The sequence below is a fragment of the Mastigoproctus giganteus genome, chromosome 6 (assembly GCF_048544385.1).
Source record: "Mastigoproctus giganteus isolate SK-2022 chromosome 6, ASM4854438v1, whole genome shotgun sequence".
In the NCBI taxonomy this organism is placed as follows: domain Eukaryota; kingdom Metazoa; phylum Arthropoda; class Arachnida; order Uropygi; family Thelyphonidae; genus Mastigoproctus; species Mastigoproctus giganteus.
In genome coordinates, this window is record NC_143580.1 from 146,728,154 (window position 1) to 146,748,981 (window position 20,828).

The 20,828-nt window shown below is 36.3% G+C and overlaps 1 protein-coding gene across 1 annotated transcript in view; it reads left to right on the forward strand.

The window, feature by feature from the left end:
* LOC150084642 (crooked neck-like protein 1) overlaps window positions 1–20,828 on the forward strand; it is a 211,774-nt gene that overhangs the window by 97,154 nt on the left and 93,792 nt on the right. Inside the window, 2 exon segments of the mRNA XM_090376310.1 lie at window positions 9,896–10,057; window positions 20,297–20,425. Coding sequence (XP_090232436.1) covers window positions 9,896–10,057; window positions 20,297–20,425 — 291 coding nt within the window.

Here is a 20,828-nt window from a genome sequence, read left to right on the forward strand (position 1 = left end):
CCCTGGGGAACTCCATTATTAACATTTGTCCACGAAGAGCAGTGTCCATTGATTACCACTCTCTGTTGTCTCTCCCACTCAACTGTTTCTTTATCCATTGTAGCTACTTACCCTTAATGCCATACCTCTCCAATTTATACAGCAGTCTTCCATGTGCAACAGTATCAAAAGCTTTCCTGAAATCCAAGTATATGATATCAAAATTATTTTTGGCATTCAGTTCCTCTGTGACCACATCATCATATCCAATCAAATTGGTCAGACAAGACCTCCCTTTAACAAACCTATGCCTTAACTATTACTGCAGTCTTATCTAGATGATCCTGGAATGCATTTTTAACCAGTGATTCCATTATTTTCCCTGGAACACAAGTTAAACTAACAGGTCTGTAGTTACCGTATTTTCCGGCTTATAAGACACACGGGCACACAAGAAGCACCCTAGTTTTGGCCACATATTTTGGAAAAAATAATAACCCTTCTATTATCCTTCGATACTGTTTACGGTGAAACTAAGAAGCGATCTTTTACCGACTGATGGTAACAAATATGGCGACATAGCGTGATATGGGACATAATCGGGGGTAGGTATTAAAAATAAATTAAATGGAGTTACATTTATTTTTTAAATTTTTTTATTAAATGGATTTACAACATGGAGTTTTTATTCAATTCATATAACACAAGAGATTTTTAAAAATATTTATTTGTTCTTAATGAAATCATCATAATATTCAAGATATTCAATGTCACTATCGTCCATGTTATGAGCGATCTCTGAGTCAGATGAATCTGTTTCCTCATACAAAAGGTTGTCTTCTGTGCTGTCAAGAGCATTGGTTATGCCACACTTCTTAAACGATCATACTATTGTCTCCATTTTAATTTCATTCCAAGCATTTTTGACCCACTGGCAAACCTGTACAAGGGTAGGTCTTTTGATGTGCCCTGTTGATGTTAGTTCATGCTGTGGGAGTATCATCCATTTATTCCATTCTTCACGTATGTAGTCCTTGAAAGGCTTATTTATTGATACATCCAGGGGTTGCAATTGACCCGTTAACCCTCCAGGAATTACAGCCATTTGTGTGTTTAAGCTTTTTAATCTTATCTTAGTACAATTAGTTAGGTGAGACCGGAACTGATCCCACACGAGAAGCGACGGTTTCTTGCAAAATCCACCAGGACGGTGTGACCACACCTTTTCCAGCCAAAACCTCACGCCATGCTCATCCATCCATCCTTTGGGGTGAACTTGAATAAAAACTCCTGCTGGAATGCTTTCTTTCGGCATTGTTTTCCTTTTAAATATTAGTAATGGTGGTAACGTGATACCATCAGCACAACATGCCAGCACTGCTGCAAAATAGGATTTCTCATTGCCGGAAGTTTTAATGGTCACAGATTTAGCACCTTTAAAATCAACTGCCTTATTAGAGGGAACATCAAACGTCAATGGAACTTCATCCATATTTGCCATTTGACTAAGTTCAAAGTCATTTTCTTTTTTGACTTTGATAATATATCGGTGAAAATCAATAATTTTGTTTTCGTACTCCTCAGGCATTTTCTGTGCGATTTTTGTTCTTGTTCGCACCACTAATCCGTGTCTCTTCATAAATCTATAGCACCTGTAAAGTCATCATGCCCTTTAGGCCTAATCTGACATTGATCATATAAGACGCAGGGTGATTTTCCGAGTATTTCTTCACAAAAAAAACCGTGTCTTATAAGCCGGAAAATACGGTACTTGTGTCACCTTTCGAACCCTCTTCGTGAATTGGTGATACATGTGCCTTAAGAATTTGATAATTTTTAATGCACCTCCAGTCCATGGGAACCTCCCTTGAGTCAAGGAAGCTCTCATACTTATGGATAAGGGTTTGCTTACTTCCTTTGCTGCCTCCTTTAATATAACTGGATAGATCCCATCCACCCAAGGTGCCTTCCTTATGTTTAACTTCAACAATTTCTCCTCCACTTTGCTCTCAATTATTACAAAATCACTTAGCTCCCTGTTAGCATTTGATAAACTTCTGGCACTCCCCTCATTGAATAACTCCATGTGTGAATGTAGATGCAAAATGCTCATTCAGTTTATCAGCTATCTGAGCATGATCATCAATAGTCAACCCATCTATGTTAAGTGGTCCAATCTGATTCATCCCTTTCCTTCTAGAGTTTACATAAGTAAAGAACTCTTTGCTATTTTTCTTTGCATCCTTAGCCAAAGATTTCTCGTAATCTGCCTAACCTCCTTTGTGATTCGATTACAGACTAGTTTATACCTGCCATAAGCTTCTGTATCACCTGATACTTTATATGCATCCCATACAGTCTTCTTCTCTGCCACGAGCCTCATTAGTTCATCTGACATCCATTTAGGCCTAAACTTTGAACGGTATTTCTTAGTTGGAATGAAAAGCCTAGTAGCCTCCAAAATTATGTCCCTGAAGCCTTCCCATTTAGAATTCAATGTTGATAACATCATCAGTTCATCCCACTGTGCTAAATTTTAACACTGTCTGAGACCTCTGTAGTCACCTTCACGAAAGCAAAAGCCTTTTCCTTTTAACCTCGATGGTAGTTACATTTTTAAGTAATTCCCACATCAGTACATTGTGATCACTGTCGCCCAGTGGTTCCTTTATTTGAAAATTCTTAATGCATGAATAATCACTGCTGATAATCAAATTAAGAGTATTACTCTCTCTCTGGTTGCCTCTCAAACATGTTGCTGTAGAAAACAGTCATCTAGTAAATCCACAAAAGTGTTGCTAATGTACGAGTGACCAACCCACAAGTTCCAATCAATATTTAGAAAGTTAAATCTCCATTATAAAACATTCTGATTTACTGACCCACTGTATTTCTCTGCACAATTGCTCATTGTACTCATCAGATTCATTAGGCCTATAACACACACCTACTCTCATTTTTGCTTTCTCAGTGCTTAAGTGGTACAATCTGATTCATCCCTTTCCTTTTAGAGTTTACATAAGTAAAGAACTCTTTGCTGTTTTTCTTTGCATCCTTAGCCAAAGATTTCTTGTAATCTGCTTCGGCTGCCTAAATGAAACACCAAACAGACTCAACACTGCGTTGTCCACCAACATCAATTGGATGCACTTCCTTAGATTTTGTGTTTCTTAACTAACAGCAAAACCCCTCCCTTCCTGTCCTGTCTATTCTTTCTGTACACATTGTACTCCCCAAATTCCAATTCTGCACTGCTTATATCTGTGTGACACCTCGTCTCTGATATCCCAACAATATCTTGACTAGCACTTCAAACTCATTAAATTTATTAACTGTACTCCTAGCATTGGTGTAAAATTTTTTTTTTTTTTTTATGTGAACCCCAAACACGAGAGGTATTACAACCTATAGTACTTAGTACCGTGCTTGGGTTGGAGGTTGAGAAGACGAAAGAAGATATTTGTTGACATTGGACTTGAACTTCTGTAGATGGTAATTTTCAGGAAATACGTATGAAGGAAGGTTGTTCCAGAAAACGGCAGTTGAATGAATAAATGAGGAAGATGAAAAGTTGGTCCTGTGGGTTTGAAGTTGGACAGTAAATGGATGTTGGCTGGGGGTGGCACGTGTTCGGACTGTTTTGAAAGAGAGAGAGTGCAAATTGTAGAAGCCAATTCAGAAGAACAGTGCCCATGGAAGTATCTGTAGAAGTGGAATGCAGCAGAAACAGTACGGCTGTGAGAAAGCGAGTGGAGAGACTCTGTTAGAGATGAATCATTAATTAACCTAACTGCCCTCTTCTGAATGGAATCAAGAAGCCTGAGAGAGGTTTTGGGGGCACCACCCCAGATGTGGGAACAATATTCCATGGCAGGGCGGACTTGCGATTTATACAGAGTGAGCAGCTGTTTGGAAGAAAAGTAACGCCGAGAGCGAAAGAGAAAACCAAGTTTTTTAGATGCAGAGGAAGCAGTATTTGTAATGTGCTTGTGCCAAGAGAGATTAGAAGTCAGGGTAATCCCCAAAAGAGATATATCATTTTGCCTAGAAATCGGAGTGTCACTAAAGATAAGTATAGGAGCAGAAGAATCCTTTTTTGCGAGATATGAGACAAGACTGAGTTTTAGAAGGGTTGAAATCAACTAAGTTGTCTTTGCCCCACTGGTGAATTACCTGAAATCGGAATTTAAGGAATTGGTAGCAGATTTTCGAGAAGTTGAAGCTGATTGAGCAGGACAAGGTTTCTCAAAATGGAAAGTGGAATGCAATGTGCTGTCATCGGCAAAACTATGGATAGGATTTCCAGTCAATGGAAGAAGATCATTAATATACGCAAGGAAAAGAGTGGGGGAAAGAACTGAACCTTGGGGTCACCGGCATTAGTGGAAAAGTTAGAAGACAGAGAGCCATCTACCATCACCCTCAGCGATCAATCAGAGAGAAAACTGGATAACCAATTATTAAAAACAGTTGGCAAACCACAAGATGGAAGTTTGTTTAGAAGACCTTTATGCCAAACACGATCAAAATCCTTTGAGATGTCAAGAGCAACTACTTGTGTTTCACCGAACCTTTCCATTGAATTAGTCCATAAATGGGTAACATAAACCAGAATATCACCAGTGGTTCGACATTGATGGAATCCATACTGGCGATCGTTGATTAGACAGAAGGTTTCTAGGTAGTTTAAGAGTTGGCGATTAATTGATTTCTCCATTACTTTAGAAAGAGTAGAAGTAATTGCAATGGGACGATAATTGGATGGGAGGGATTTGTCACCCTTTTTAGGAACTGGCTGGATATGAGCAAATTTCGAAGCAGAAGGAAAAACACCTTTGGAATAAAAAAGTGAAAAAAGGCGGCAAAGAATAGGAGTAAGTTCAGAAGCACAGGTTTTGAGACAAGTGGAGTTATACCATCAGGATCTGGGGCTTTCTTAGCATCAAGATTCATCAAAATCCTTCTGATATCCTTTTGACGGAAGACCACAGGAGGCATTGAATGGAGCGTGTTGGGAATGGTGGGAGGTGTTTTACCAAGATCATTAATACATGAGCTGGAAGAAAAATGGGATGCTAGCAGGTCAGCTTTATCCTTGGCTGAAGTGACAACAGAACCATCTCGTTTGGACAGAGGTGGGAGCAGAGATGGGCAAAAGTTGCGGCCAATAGCTTTGGCAAAAGACCAGAATGCTCGGCTACCATTAGGGCAAGAAGCAAGTTTTCTACTCTTAGCCTGTTCAAACTCCAGTTTGGACTGATCAATCACTGCTTTACAATTGTTGCGAGCTTTGGTGTAGGCAGAAAATGAAACTGAAGAATTAGAAACAAGCCAATATAATATGCAACATTCTTCTCTTGAATAGCCTTAGCACATTTATTGGAAAACCAAGGTTTAGATAAAGGACGAGATTTTAAAGTGGAGTGTGAGATAAAGGATTCCATTCCTGCAAGAATAATTTCACTGACACGATCTGAGCAAATGTTGACATCAGAAGTTTTGAAACAGTAATCCGACCAAGGAAAAGAAGAAAAGAAGTCTCGCAGGTCATCCCATTTTGCATTCTTGTAATGCCAAACAACACGAGGTTGGGAATAGCCATTAGATAAAGGTTCCATTTGGAGAAGAGACAATCACCAAGTTGTGATCTGAAGTGCCTAAAGATCCTCTCACTTCGACCGTGTACTTAGAAAGGTTGTTTGTGAGAAAAAATCATGCGTATTGGCTGTATGATTAGGATTGTCCAGCATTCTTGTAGGTAAATGAACAATCTGTGCTAGGTCATTAGTAATTTCAAAAGCCTCAGCATCTCGACCTGCTGGGTCAGTGTGACTAGAAAACGGAAGCCAGCTGGAGTTGTGAACATTAAAATCACCAAGGAAAATTACCTCACTGTTAGGAAAGTTGGACTGGAGAAAGTCAAGTTGCAAAGAGAGAAAGTCGAAGAGCTCCAAGTGATTAGTGGAGTTGGGAGAATGGTAGAGACAACAGATGAATTTGACACAATGAGGTAGAGAGATTTTGAGCCAGAGAAGATCAAAGAGAGAAGATTCCAAATTGCCAAGTCTCTGACAGGGAATATTAGAACGGACATACGCACAAGTACCACCTTTGAGGCAAATAGAATCATACAGCGGATAATTTGGGCATCTGAGATGAGCAGTAGTTGAATCAACCGATAACTGTGAGATTCTGTCAGAAAAAGTACGTGGGGTTTGGCAGACTGCAAGTGGAAATGGACATCGTGGAGATTAGAATTGAGACCACGTATATTTGTGAAGTGAATTAGGAAATGCTTGGGAGGTTTAGATCTTTTCTCAGATAAGCTTGCTCTATTAGTTTGACAATTCATGGTGTATTTAATAGTAAGAAAAAGTGGGTGGGACATGCTGTATGAAGTAATGAAATTTTTGGATATGGCGTACACGTGGTAAGAATATACCCAGATCCTTGACATAACGTGGCCTCGACAATGCTCCCCGCATACACACTACTCGGACTCCCTCCAGTCACTATCTGGCAGAGTAGAGGTAGCAAGATTATACACTAGCTGGTCCGGAAGCCTCCTAGAGAGTTACCAATAGGTTCCGTCCAATGTACTAACTAGCGGTCGGCCTGTGAACATCGTTTTAGAGCTGTACCCTCGAAATGTAAGGAATATTGGATCTCGCCACGACGTTTGTCATAACCTCAAAAGTCATCAATCATACTGCATGATGGAAGAGATAGGAAGGGAAGGGTTGACCGGAACTTAGCTGTAGAGACTAAACATGGATTCCACCACTTCAAGCCTCCAATAAGCAAAGTGGTGGTATTTCACCAGTTGATGAGAGTCATCTACCACCTAGTACTGCCTGGTAACATAGAGGGGCGGCGTTCCTCCATGTGGTGTTTGCACCACACTATGACTCCCAGCAGTCCTGGAAATGTTCTTTACCTTGCTTTCCAGGCTGCTGCTCATTCTAATAGAAGCAATGCAAGAATCACTTTTGCCTCTGCCTGTGGCCACTGTTAACCTTTTAGTCTGTGTATCCTCCCAAGCTAACTGTTTTCTGACCCATGAACACTGCCTCGATAGCATCAGCAAATATTCTTGCACCCTTTCTATTTAAGTTTGGAATTATTAAAATGGGAAATGATGATTTTTATGCTAACTGGGGGTGATGAAATTCATCCAGTTACATTAAAAGTGCAGCAAATGAGGTAAGCAAACCATTAGCATAGTTATGGGGGCATCCTTTAATTCAGGAAATGTCTTTTTACAGACTGGAGATTGGCTAATGTCTCTCTTATTCATAAAGGGAATCAATGGCCAAAGCAAATAATTACAGACCTATAAACTTGAGTTCTGTTCAGGAAAAAGAATGGAGTCGGTGGTTAAATGTGTGTACAAAATAATGGAAAAGAAATTTTGCCAAAACTGAAATATTCATTCTGCAAAATGCTAATTGTGAAGAAGTGAAAGAAAGGAGGTTATAAAAGGCTGAAAGAAAGAAACTGCTAATGGTTTAATTAATGTTTTATTAATGTTATACTTAATTAATGTTTGATTAATTATTAATGATAAACACTAATCCAAACTAATGGTGACTGAAGGTAGTTCGGACTTCTGATTTTTTTTTTTTTTTTTTTTTTTGCACCATCTGAATCAAGTTTCGATCCAAACTTTAAAGTTTTCCTTGTTGTTTTTAATGTCTGTTATGGTTGACTTTCCAACCTCGTAAAATTTTGCCAACGAAGATCAACTTTCTCCCTTTGAAAGTCTGTTTAAAATCTCAATGTTGGAATCAGTTATTAAAAATTTCTGCTCCCTTTTAAAAGACAAAGAAAACTACAGCACAGTAGAACAAAATTCTGTGAAAACTTTTTTTCAGAATCTGTTCACCCATATCCCACTTCCGTGTATTGTGTTAGTTTGCAATTTCTGCATGCCGTGCTTTGTTGTTATAGATTCACGATTATCTTTTTTTCCTGTTTTAGATTTTACAACATAAAAAAAAAAAAAAAAAAAAAAATAGTCAGTGAACAGAAATATCAGATTACAAAGTGTGTTGAATAACAAATTACAAAGTGTTGTGTTTAGTTAGTAATGTATGTATATTAATTAAGCTTTGTACATAAGTGTAAATTTTTATTTTGCTAACCTGTGGATAGTATTCTTCCAATTTTCACAATCATTTAATTTTGTTAATGTGGTAAGAGGGAAAAAAGGTATAAATTTGTGCTTTATATCTTCATTTTTATAATATTACTTCGATTTTTGTGTATTATAATCGTAATTTAATAGAATTAAAATTCAGTTAAGGCCTCTGCTGGCTTTCAAGTCTTTAAAGCACACAACACTGCCACTGGCTGATGGAGCTTTAAGTTTCAGATCATCATAGATCTGCTTAGCACGTTTGCAAATAAATTGTCTAGGCACTGTATCACCCTTCATCTGCTCTTCCGTAATCCATATCAACAAAAGCCTTTCCATTTCCACAATAAAGTCTCTTCTCTTTTGCACTGGTATGGAATCATCACTAATTTTAATACTCTTTAGAATATCCTTTTGTTTAAGTATTGTAGAAATGGTTGATTGAGAAAACCATACTCACATATTAATGTACTAAATTTTACTCCTTCATGTTTTTTTATTATCTCTTGCTTCACTTTAAATAATTTATCCTTAACTTGCACTTTAGGTACCATGGTTATTTAATTTCAATTTATTTAATTAATAAATTCAAAAATAACCACAATTAAATTACTGTAATTACCAGGGCCATGCAAAGGTACTTGGGGGCCCAGATGCAAAAGGGGTTAAGGGGCCTCATTTATTTATGTTGAGACTTTGATGGCTTCTTCAATTGCCCCCCCCCCCTTAGATTGGGGGCCCTGGTGTGGCCTGTCCATTGCATTCCCCCATTTGAATGGCCCTGGTAATTATAATTAACAAAAATACACTGCCTATACACTGAACAAGCGCATCAAACAGAAGATAAAGAAACTCTCCAAAGTACTGTAGCACATTGGAATGTTTGTTGGAAAATAACAAAGATGCTAATTGGTTGAGAACAATTGCACAAGTGATGTTCCGTTCTCCACGCATATAAAAATTTCCCCCGTGTATTGTTCTAGCTATATCAGAAAGCTCTCGGTTCCTGCAAATATCATCGGTCGTTAAAATAAAAGATCATATGGAAGGTATATGGTTCCTCAAAACATCGGGGTGTGTGTGTGTGTGTGTGTGTGTGTGTGTGTGTGTGTGTGTGTGTGTGTGTGTGTGTGTGTGTGTGTGTGTGTGTGTGTGTGTGTGTAATGTTATATCGTATTGTGATTATTTATTTTTCTGCTGTCTCTAAAAATATTGCTTAAAAAAACAAAAGAAGGAATACTTTTTTTGGTAATCACACACTGAACAAAACCACTGAAGCATTTTAAGATGGTATTGATTACACTATAATTAAACCATTTAAAATGCTTCAGTTTACTAATGGTAGAATGATAAGACTGTCAAGTGAATCTGTATAGCATTTGGCTGAGATTGATACTCGGGCAAATTAATTTGCATAGCACAATAGATATATACAATAATATTTAGTTAAAGATGAGAAATTTTAATGATCAGATCTATGTATAGGAGGAGATTAAATAGGAAAATTATACGTCAGTGTGGAATTTTACATTGGTTTTGCTATTCATTTCTGAGATATTAATAATTTTAAATTTTGCAGATAGAATGTTTATGCATTATGGCATGTAGTCTTAGTTTATAATTTATTTCAAAAATTTCATTTTTAAAAAATTTATAAGTTGCCAGAGTTTATAAAAAAGGAGCAGATTTTAACTTTTTAATCAATTCTTGATTTTTTACATGTTTATATAAACAAAAAAATTATACTTTTTTTTTTCTCTTCCCCCTGAAATTTCAAAGCATGACAGAGTACGTGCTATATATAAATATGCGCTTGATAATATTCCTAAAGAGAAAGCTCAAGAATTGTTTAAGAATTATACAATTCATGAAAAAAAATTTGGTGATAGAACAGGTATTGAAGATGTAATAGTAAGCAAAAGAAAATTCCAGTATGAGGAGGTAAGTTTAAAAATTAAACTGGCTTGATTAAATTTTTGTTTGCATGTTAATTATAAAAATTATTTTTGTATGTAGTTTTTGTTAGTGTTTAGGTGCTTTATTTTGTTTACTGTTTCTAGCCTATTCCTATTATCTCGTGTGATTAAGTTAGTAACTTCAAATGCTTCAGCATCTTGACCAGTTCAGTCACTGTAACAAAAAAATTGAAGTCATCTGGAGATGTGAACATTAACATCATAAAGAAATATTACCTCACTGTTAGGAAAGTTTGATTGGAGAGTGTAGTGTTTTAAAAAGTTCTGAGTGATTTGCAGAAATGGTAGAGCCAAAACATAAATTTTACAGAATGGAGTGGAGAGATTTTAAGCCAGAGGAAATCAAAGAGTTGATTCCAGATTTGGTAATCTCTGAAAAGGGATGTTTGAGCAGACAGCACAAATACCATCTTTGATGCCAAAGGAGTGACATATTGAATAATTAGGACATCTGATCTGGCCTCAGTTGTGGTCTCACATCACTGAGACCACATATATATATATATATATATATGTCAAATGAATCGGGAAATTTTTGGCAGATATAAATCTTTTTGCAAATAAATTTTTTGTGTTAGTGTGACTTTTCTTGATCACAACATAATGTGGCTTCAGCAACCCCTCCCACACACACACATAGCTCAGACTTGCTGCAGTGTCACAAGCTCACAGAAATCTGCTCTGTCAGCTTGTGACACTGGCAGCAGAATTATACACTAGATTATCTGCATGCCCCTAGAGAGTTACCAGCAGGTTCAGTCTGTGAAAACACTTGAAGCCCTATCCTGAAAATGTAAAGAATTTTTTCTGTTTATACTCTGGGACAGCTACATAAGGAAAGAAGAGTTTACAAGAGAAGAAACATAAGGATATTACCATATTTAGCAGTCATGTGGCCTTCAACCAGAGTCAAATCAAACACTTGTACATGTGTACACAGAATATTAGATTAGACATAGCATTAGTTCCACCTTTCAAGCAGAAGTAATCACAGTGCAAATAATTAAGGTAACAGATGAGTGGTAATTGAAGCAACTCATAATTGAGATTCTTTCAGAAAAAGAAAGTAGGGTTTGCAGACTATAGTGGAAATTCAGATCATTGAGTTTGTAACTGAAACCACTATATTTGTGAAGTGTATGAGGAAGTTTTTTGGGAGGTTTGGATCTTTTCAAAGTAAGGGTGTTGTGTTAGTTTAACTGTAGAAGAGTGGGGGGTTTCCCTTGAGCTTTGCTCTGGAGACTAAATATAAACATGGATTTCATCACTTCATGCATCCAGTAAGCAGAGTAGTGGCATTGCACTGAGTGATGAGTCATCTGCCACCTTGTATTGCCGGGTTACAAAGAGAGTCAGCCATTCCTCTCTGTGATGTGGACTCTGCACATTAGTTCCTATTTGGGTGGCTACTTCTAGTATACTAGGTACAGTGTTCCCAGCTTGGATTTGGGAATATATCCAGAGTTATAAATCTTTCTACAGAATTTTGTGGATCTGCTTTATAACCTGCAACAATTATGGGATAAAATGGAAAAGGCCTATGTTCTCAGAATTCATAATGTCAATAAGTTCAGTTTTTTTTTTTTTTTTTTTTTTGAGAAATACAGAATACAGGTTTATTAAATTCCTTTGATAGGAAGACAGATAAAAATAAGGTATAATAAACCATTAAAATAAACATACATTGATCATCGATAGCTTTCAGCCATAGATTTATCCCATAACTCCACAAAACCTTTTACAGTTGCTGTTCAGGTAGTATGGAATAAAAGCAGTTGAGGTTGGTTCAATGTTACGCGTGGTCCTAAGGTTTGCCGTGTGCTCACAGGACTGCAGGTCACATCTATCCAAGGCACTAGTGGGGTAACTTCACTTGGCCAAATCTGTCTTCACTCTAGCAGTCTCATTACATCTTTCATCTGCAGAGCTGGATGGGTCCAGGCGCAGGTTAATAAGGCTTGTGCTGTACTAAGAAGGTGACTGTGAGCATGTGCTGACCGATAGTTAGTGAACTGGCCAGCACACATCAGATTACGATGGACCGAGGTCCTTAGATGCGTGCCCTCGTGCCAAACAAGGATATCCAAAAATGAAGAACATAGTCAGACTCCAGCTCAAGGATGAACTCAATGAAGGGTGAAATAGAGTTGAGATATTGTAAGAGTTGGTCTCCTGACTCGCGAGGAATAATGGTAAATATATTGTCGCCATAGCAACACCAAAAGGCTATAGGGACTGCCAGACCAACAAAACGTGTGATTCTCTAGTTCCTCCATAGCTGTATTAGCCATAACTGAACTGAAGTAAAGATAGATGTGACATCAAACGATGCCATAACCTGGTCCTCCGAAATGGATAGAGTGGAAATTAGGTTAAGAAAGTCGCTGCTGCTGGAGATTGTGTGAATGCTCTTGCCTGCCAAAGGCAAGAGTGTTCACACAATTTGTTGCAAGTCAGCAACAAATTTTGGCAATTCATATGTCAGGGAACTACAGCAGGAGACAGTTGGTCTTAAAGGAACAACTTGTTTATGAACTTTTGGTAAGCCATAGAATTGGGATATCTGGCAACCAGAAGCATGCAGGTGCAAGCGAACGGATCCATGTAGTTTGCCAGATTTAAACCAACTGTAGACTAGGCTGTTAATATTGGCCTCCCAGCACTCTAGGATCTTTACAGGAGAGTCGACTGCAGGTTCGTAGATGGAAGTGTCTTATAAAAGAGACAGGGCTTTCGTATTGTAATCCAAATGATTTAAAACAACCATTCGACATCCTTTATCTGCAGGGAGAACAACAATCGAATCATCCTGTTTTAGCAGGTTGAGGGCAGAGCATTGGCGTTGGCTTAGATTAGAGTTGACCAGACAGGCACATTGTAGAATCGCTGCAGTCTTGAGGTGGATAGCATTCGCAGTCTGTTCAGGCAACCATGTCAATGACGCCTCAACACCCATAGCAAGCTCAGTGACTGGGGGACTGTGGGGGGGAACCTCTAACTTCATCCCTAGGGTGAGCAGCTCTACTTGTTCATTGGATAAGTGCTTGTCCTCAAATTTAGCACAAAGTGGGAGCAGGCCTCAATAGGGGCTCTTTGCAAGGCCCTGTTGTGTTATGGGTCTCTTGAATTAAATTGTTAAACTTACTTTGTTGGCGAGAGCGGTAATGATCAGATTCTCGGACAGCTTGATCACACAAGGTGGAATATACATGGAACCTTGGAATATACAGAGGAGGGGATCAGGTTACTGAGCTCGTGCACGAGGACAGCTTTGCTGGTGGAAGCACTACATAGGTCTCAGTGAAGACAGCCAATCCAAATATTCAAAGTTCTGAAACTGAGGTTACGTATTACATTTGCTCATTGATAAAGGGAGCCTTGTAGAGAAAGCCCTTTGGAATGACGTAGGTCTTACATCGTTGGGCAAACTGGAGATATTGGTTGCTCCGGGCTATGAAGACGAAGTTTTTTTGTAGTTGTAAGTGTAATGGCCGAAAACTGTACAAATGAAACGGAAAAGGCCTATGTTCTCAGAATTCATAATGTCAATAAGTTCAGATTTTTCTGTGAAATACAGAATACGGGTTTATTAAATTCCTTTGATAAGAGGATAGATAAAAATAAGTTATAATAAACTATTAAAATAAACATACTTCGATAGTTTTTGGGCATAGGTTGCCCTTATTCAGTCAAAAAACTTTGGTACAAAATAAATAATAAAGAATGCCCAGTATGGTGGTCATGCGAGGTGACCCGCGTGAGCAGGTGCAGACAACAATTAGCAGTTGGAAGTAGAGGCTTGTGGCTGCAATTGCAAAGCTTGGGTTTGCTGTGTATGACAATGTCCATCATTCAGGAGGACGGCTGCTTCAATAATGGGATGGACATGACCTCCTTTGTTCCAGTTAAAAGAATCACAAAAAGTTGTAATGTGTAATGACGAAATTAGTGATTCTAACCAGACGTTTTGGCGGTAATGACGAGAACAGCCAATAATCTTAATGTCGTGTTGGGGGTCGATGTTGTACTGTGTCAACCAGAAGTGTTCGGCGACAGCTGAGTGCTCCACTTCAGTGGAGCAGATTGCTCTCTCGTGCTCAGCAACTCAGTCTTTGAGCCTTCTGCCAGATTCACCAGTGTAGCAGTCACAGCAGGAATTGTGGTACACTGAACTGCTCTGTAAGGGTGGGGGAAACCGGTATCTTTACATTTGACACAAGGGACCACAAGTTCCTGCCTGGAAGACGCAGGCACTTTATCCCATAACTCCGTAAGATCTTTGACAGTTGCTGTGACAAGTTCAGGTAGTATGGAATAAAATCGGTTGAGATTGGTTCAATGTTACGCATGGTCCTGAGGTTTGCTGTGTAATCATGGGACTGCAAGTCACATCTATCCAAGGCACTAGTTGAGTAACCGAACTTGGCCAAATCAGTCTTCACTCTAGTGGTCTCATTACGTCTTTCATCCACAGAGCTGGAGTGGGTCCAGGCACAGATTAATAAGGCTTGTGCTGTACTAAGAAGGTGACCGTGAGCATGTGCTGACCGATAGTTTTACCATCATTCCTCACGAGGAATGATGGTAAATGTATCGTCGACTTAGCAAATTTTGAGGTAGTCTTATAAGGATCATGATTTTTATCATGTATCAGAAGCCTTGGGAATCCATTTTGCAGAAATCTAATAAACCTAATTCCTTTGTCAGCATGGGGTTAGCATATTAATCACTTGAAAGGGTGTGTGTGTGTGTTAATCATGTTTTAACTTATATTTGAAATATATTGCATCTAATTAAATTACTTAGAATTAAGGTCAGCTTTCTACTTTAGTAGAGTGGTAAGGTGCAACATTTCTCAGCCTCTTTCACAATGTACTTCACCTAAACTTCAAAAAATTATTGTAGTACACCTTATCAATCAAATATTTCCATCTATGTGATATATAGATAGAAATATTTACTTATATATTTCATATATGCTCAATGCAGCTGATTGGTCAAGCATTAACAGTGTAGTAAAACATGTGCATTTGGATGAATCAAACCCACACAACTGCTAAATATAATTAACTTAATCTATTCATATATAAATTCACTTATAAATTCAGTTCTGAAAGGGCTACAACCAAGAGTATTGCTACCTGCCACCTCCCCAATTTTTGGTCCTGTATGCTTTCTCTAACATTGTAGTCACCTTATTTAAATTCTGCATCTCCAATGTTTGTTTTTGATATTCATCTAATGTCTGCATTTATGACTTAAGCAGTATTTCAAATTCATCAAATTTATTTACAATGCTCTTAGTATTAGTGTACAAAAAAAGTGTTTGTTTGTAATGCATTTGTCCCTGTTTTTGCACTTAGTAATCAAAAATTGTCCATATGTTTGCCTGTTTCATGAGATCCCCTAACAGGCTTTGTATTCCCTCATACCTTGTGTTCAAGGCTGCCACATGTCCCAGTAGAAGCACTGAAAGAATTAATTTTGCCTCTGCTTGCAGCTGCTACTGATTTATTATTATGCGCCCCCCCCCCGCGCGCAAACTAACAGTTTTCTGATCCATCCAATATTGCCTCAGTAGCATTGGCAAATATTCTTGCACCTTTACTATTTAAATGTAACCCATACCAGTAATTTAAACTAATGAGGGATACTCAATTTTAGCCCACATTGTATATACTTATTCAGAACTTTTCACTTGAATTTTTCTAACATTTACATTCAGAAGAAAAGGATTAGTGTACCATTTTAAGATGACCTGCATTTTTATCTGTTTACTCTTCTTAAACTTAAAATTGCACTAGAGCAGGTGTGTGTCAAACTCATTTCTGTCGCGGGCCATTTTGTGTGATGGTATGATTTTCGTGGGTCGCATAAAATTTTCTTAAATATTATATATTGATTCAGGATTCAGTAGCATAATCAGGATAATTAAAATTCATATGTAATTAACATTTAAATTTTTATTCAGATCTACAGAATACAAGTAATTTAGAATTTAGTATGTATAGTGAAGAAATGGGAGTAAAGTGGCTGTTGATGAACTGGTAACCAAAGGAGCACAAGGCAGCCAAAGTAACACACCTCCATTAGTTACAATTTATTAGAAAATGTTTCGGAAATTGCTACAAAGACTGAAGATGGATTTTATAACAATAACAATTTCCGAAATGTTTCCTAATAAATTGTAACTAATAGAGGTGTGTTACTTTGGCTGCCTTGCGCTCCTTTGGTTTTAGTATATATAATTGTTATATTATTATTTTTATTTAAAAATTAAATATTCAATATATTTATAAAAATAATTAATTTGTTTTCCCAGAAACCTGCCCTACTAGGTTTTCAACATCAGGAGTCAAAGACTGGGAACATACTATTTTCAGTATGTCAGAAAGATGTTTATCTGTCAATCTCGATCTATACGCGTTTTATTTAATTTCATACATGAAAATAATTGCTCGTATAAGTATATACTCCCAAAGTAGCACATAATTTGTGCAGCAAACTTTTTAATTTCTTGGTATTTTTCACCTAAGTAAGAATATATTTTTGGAATTCCTGCTTCTCGACATTTGTCTTTCAAAAATGAATCATTTTGGAAATCAATTAATTCCAGTTGAATCAAAGTGGGAGCTTTTTCGATTTCAAATGAAAAAGGTCCAACAAAAAGAGAAAACATATCTTCTAACTCTTTAAAATCATTAAAACGCTTATCGAATTCGTTTTTGATTTCCTCAATTTTGTCACAATATTGTGAGAAAGAGCAATTTTGATTTTGCAGTTTTTAACTGCTCACAAGTAGGAAAATGGGTCAAAACGTCTTTTTTTTAAATGATTTTTAAACAACATTAGTTTTTGTACAAAACTTGCTATTGCGTCGTACATGTTCGTTATTAACTTATTTTTACCTTGCAATGAAATGTTAAGATTATTGAGTAATATCAATTAAAAATGCCAAATCCTTAATCCACAAAGGATTTTTTATAACTGATACATTTTCATTTTTCATTTCAAAAAAAACTGTTATTTCCTCCAAAAGCATATAAAATCTCTTTAAAACTTTGTGGCAAGATAACCATCGAACTTCTGTATAATAAGGAAGATCGTCGAACTCAGATTCTAAATCTTTAAGAAGAGAAGTAAATTGCCGATGGTTGAGTGCTCTCGCTCGAATAAAGTTGATTGTTTTTGTTACTGTTTTCAATACATCGTCCATTTTTAATATTTTTAAACACAGAACTTGTTGATGAATAAGGCAGTAGACCGCCATGGTTTTCGGTTTATCTGGGTACTCAGCTTGTAATTTTCTAATCAATTTTGACACAAATCCTTGATTTTCACCTGTCATTGATTTAGCACCATCGTTTGTTACAGACACAAGTCTGTCAAGTGGACGCTTACACTTTTCTGAAATGCTCCACACAGCAGCAAAAATATCTTTGCCAGTAGTAGTTCCAAGAAGAGGGATAACTTTCAACAATTCGTCGGTGATCCTCATGTTATTATTGCAACCAAGAAAAAATACAGCAACTTGAGCAACATCTTGTATATCTGTACTTTCATCAATCGCAATTGAAAAGAACAAGACTTCTGTAGGTATATCCTGTAGTTGTAAACTGATGTCATTTCGCTAATTCTCTCTACCTTTGTATTTCTTGATAATGAAATATCGTGAAATGATTGTACTTTTTTTCAGGACAGACAATTTCAGCTGCTTTTATCATACATTCTTTAATTAATGAACCATCTGTGAACAATTTTGAATGTTTTGCTAACAAATAGCTTATTTCGTAACTTGCTCTTACTACTGATTCATTAGTTTTCATGAATTTTGTAAATACTTGTTGTTGACTATGAAGTGTTTTCTTCATTTTTTTAAATTTTTCTTCTCTTATTTTTCCTTTGAAGCCCGAATATTGTTCCTTATGATTAGAGTTATAATGCCGCTTAATGTTGTATTCTTTAGAAAAACTAATATTTTCCTTTCAAATTAAGCATGTAATTTTACTGTTCATTTCCATACAAAAATAGTTCAGCTCCCACTTTTCTTGGAATTTTCTTCCCTCGTTATCAATTTTTCTTTTCTTGACTGGTGTTGAAAGCGATATTTTCTGTATAAATTCTATAGTTGAAATTAAAATTATAAAATTAAAAAAACGATTACTTAGGTATTTGTTAAATTATAGATAGCAAACACAACGCACACAACACAACAGATCCTGACAAAGAAACTAGTAGGAAGGAAGTATTTTTTTGATAAAATTATAAAAAACGTTGCATTTACAATATTGTAATATTAGTTTAAATGTAAAAGAAATTTAGATTAAGATTTCTCCATTTAAAAAATATTTTAAAAAATAAAATGTAACTTTTATTTTTAAAGAAATAAACTAAAAAGTTACAATGTTATTTAAAGATAATAATTTCAGTCTTCATTCATTTGAAATTACTATTTATATTTTTAGTTCTTTCTAATCAAGGCTCCATCGATCCAGTCTGTTTTTTTTTTTTAATTATTATCAATTAAAATGATTTTTTATATTTATTACAGAGGTTTTTTTAATCCTTATATTCTAGAATTATAAATAGGTACTTTTTAATTGTTTACTTTAACATTTTATTTTTGGGCATTGCGGGCGGGCCACAAAAATTTTGTCGCGTGCCTCCAGTTTGACACCCTAGCACTAGAGAATCAAATTTGGTCCAATTTATTAGCTTTGTAATTTTCAGTCGCCATTCACATTACTTTATCGTAATATGATAAACAGATGCTGCTTGGTTTTCTGCTTTTATCTTTCTGTCTGGGGAAGCTTTGTTTCCTTACAACAGCAAGTCTTGGATTACTTTCACTTTAGAAACAAGTTCAACCACATGTTGACCCAAAATTATCAGTTACATTTTAATTTGAATGAAAAATTACCTCTTCAGTTTAAAACTGTGACACTACCATTTTATCTCATTTCAAAACTTATTTGGTCTCTTATCAGATGGCAGGTGGTTTCGGTTAGCAAACTTTATGCTGAAACAGTGAATAATGTACTGATTCTAAACGAGCAACCAAATTGTCTGTAGAAATAAAACTTCCAATTAATAAAGTTATGAGTATATTTTAACCCCTGATACTGTGCTGCAAATTAATTTCCACATAAACATGCAGGGCTTTATTTCATGGAGTTGAAATAATGTGATAATAGAGATAGATACAGTTTGGTATTCCATTTTTCTCTCATTCTGTTTGGGGTACTTTGTTTTCTTCATTGACTATGAAAAGCTTTGGCATATGCTTGTTTAGAAATGATGTTGTTATCTAAGGTGACCTAAAATTACAATGTTTTTACTTAATTTGAATAGCATCACCAAAGCAATGAATCTGGTATTCAATTAAAAACTGAGACACTACCATTTATATCTTCTTTTGAGACTTACTGGTCTCTTTTCAGGTGGCCTCAGTTTGCACCTTCATGCTGAAAATGTAAATAATGTGTCAAGTCTAAATGAGCAGCTAATCACTGAGTGGGGGAAAAAACGTACTATTAAATATGTAATGAAAGTTGCTAGTATGGTTTAACCCCTAGTATGCTGCATTGACCCATTGCAGCAAAACAGTAAAATTGCAGGGTTTTGTTTAAACACGTGAGTTTAAATAATATATTAAATGCTACTCTACATTCAGTTTTTCTGTCTGGGTAAGCTTTGTTTTGTCCATTAACAGCAACAGTCTTTGGCTTATGCTCACTTTAGAAACAACATTGTTATTCACAAGTCGAACTAAAATTATTAATTTTGTTTGTAATTCATGGCATCACCAAAGCATGTTATTTCAACTCTGCATTGAAATAAAACCATGCACTTTTATTATTTACTTTTCTTTGTTCTTCCTTCATTATTAGCCTGCACTGAGTGTCTTAAGTTAGCATTCTTCTCACTCTGTCTCATGAATTGCAACTTTTTACTCCATTATCATGAATTTTGTATGCAGCACTTTCTTCACGCTTTTGTCAGTCAGAACAGTAGTCTGCTACTTCAAACTTCAAATACAAAACTTGGATTACTGTGCTTCTCTTCCAAATTGTGTAATAATATGGAAGAGAAGTACAGTAATCCAAATTTTGTATCTTGCATCTGAAAATAAACCAAAAAGTCTTATGTCACTTTTACTTTATTTTAATGTCAGCAAATTAATTTCTTTTACCTTCTTTTTCAGCTAGTGAAAGCCAATTCTCATAATTATGATGCATGGTTTGATTATTTAAGATTGATGGAAAGTGAAGGAAATGTGGAAGCAACTCGAGAAATATATGAGAGAGCAGTTGCAAATGTTCCACCTAGCAAGGTAAGGAATAATTACCCTTATCATCATGTTTGAGTACATGTCTATAGGGATATAAACAATTAATTCATTCTTACACATTTTTACTATTGTTCAGCAAGATTAGGCAGACTTAATTATAAGTGATGTTTGTATAAAAGAGCTGCATTTGTTTCCCTTCTGGTAGAAATTATTTGCTAAATTTCCCGTTAATACTATAATAACATTTTCCACTACTACATCCTTAGTAGTAGTAGTAGTAGTGGCAAATGTTGCAAGAAAGCAAGCTTTCTGCACACTTTATCCATCCATACCCTCCAAGAATTTGTCTAGTTCTTCCTTGAATTTATTCAAACCATTCACTTCCACAATAACATTAGCATTAGTAGAGGCATATGATGCAAGAAAGCAAGCTTATACACTGTGC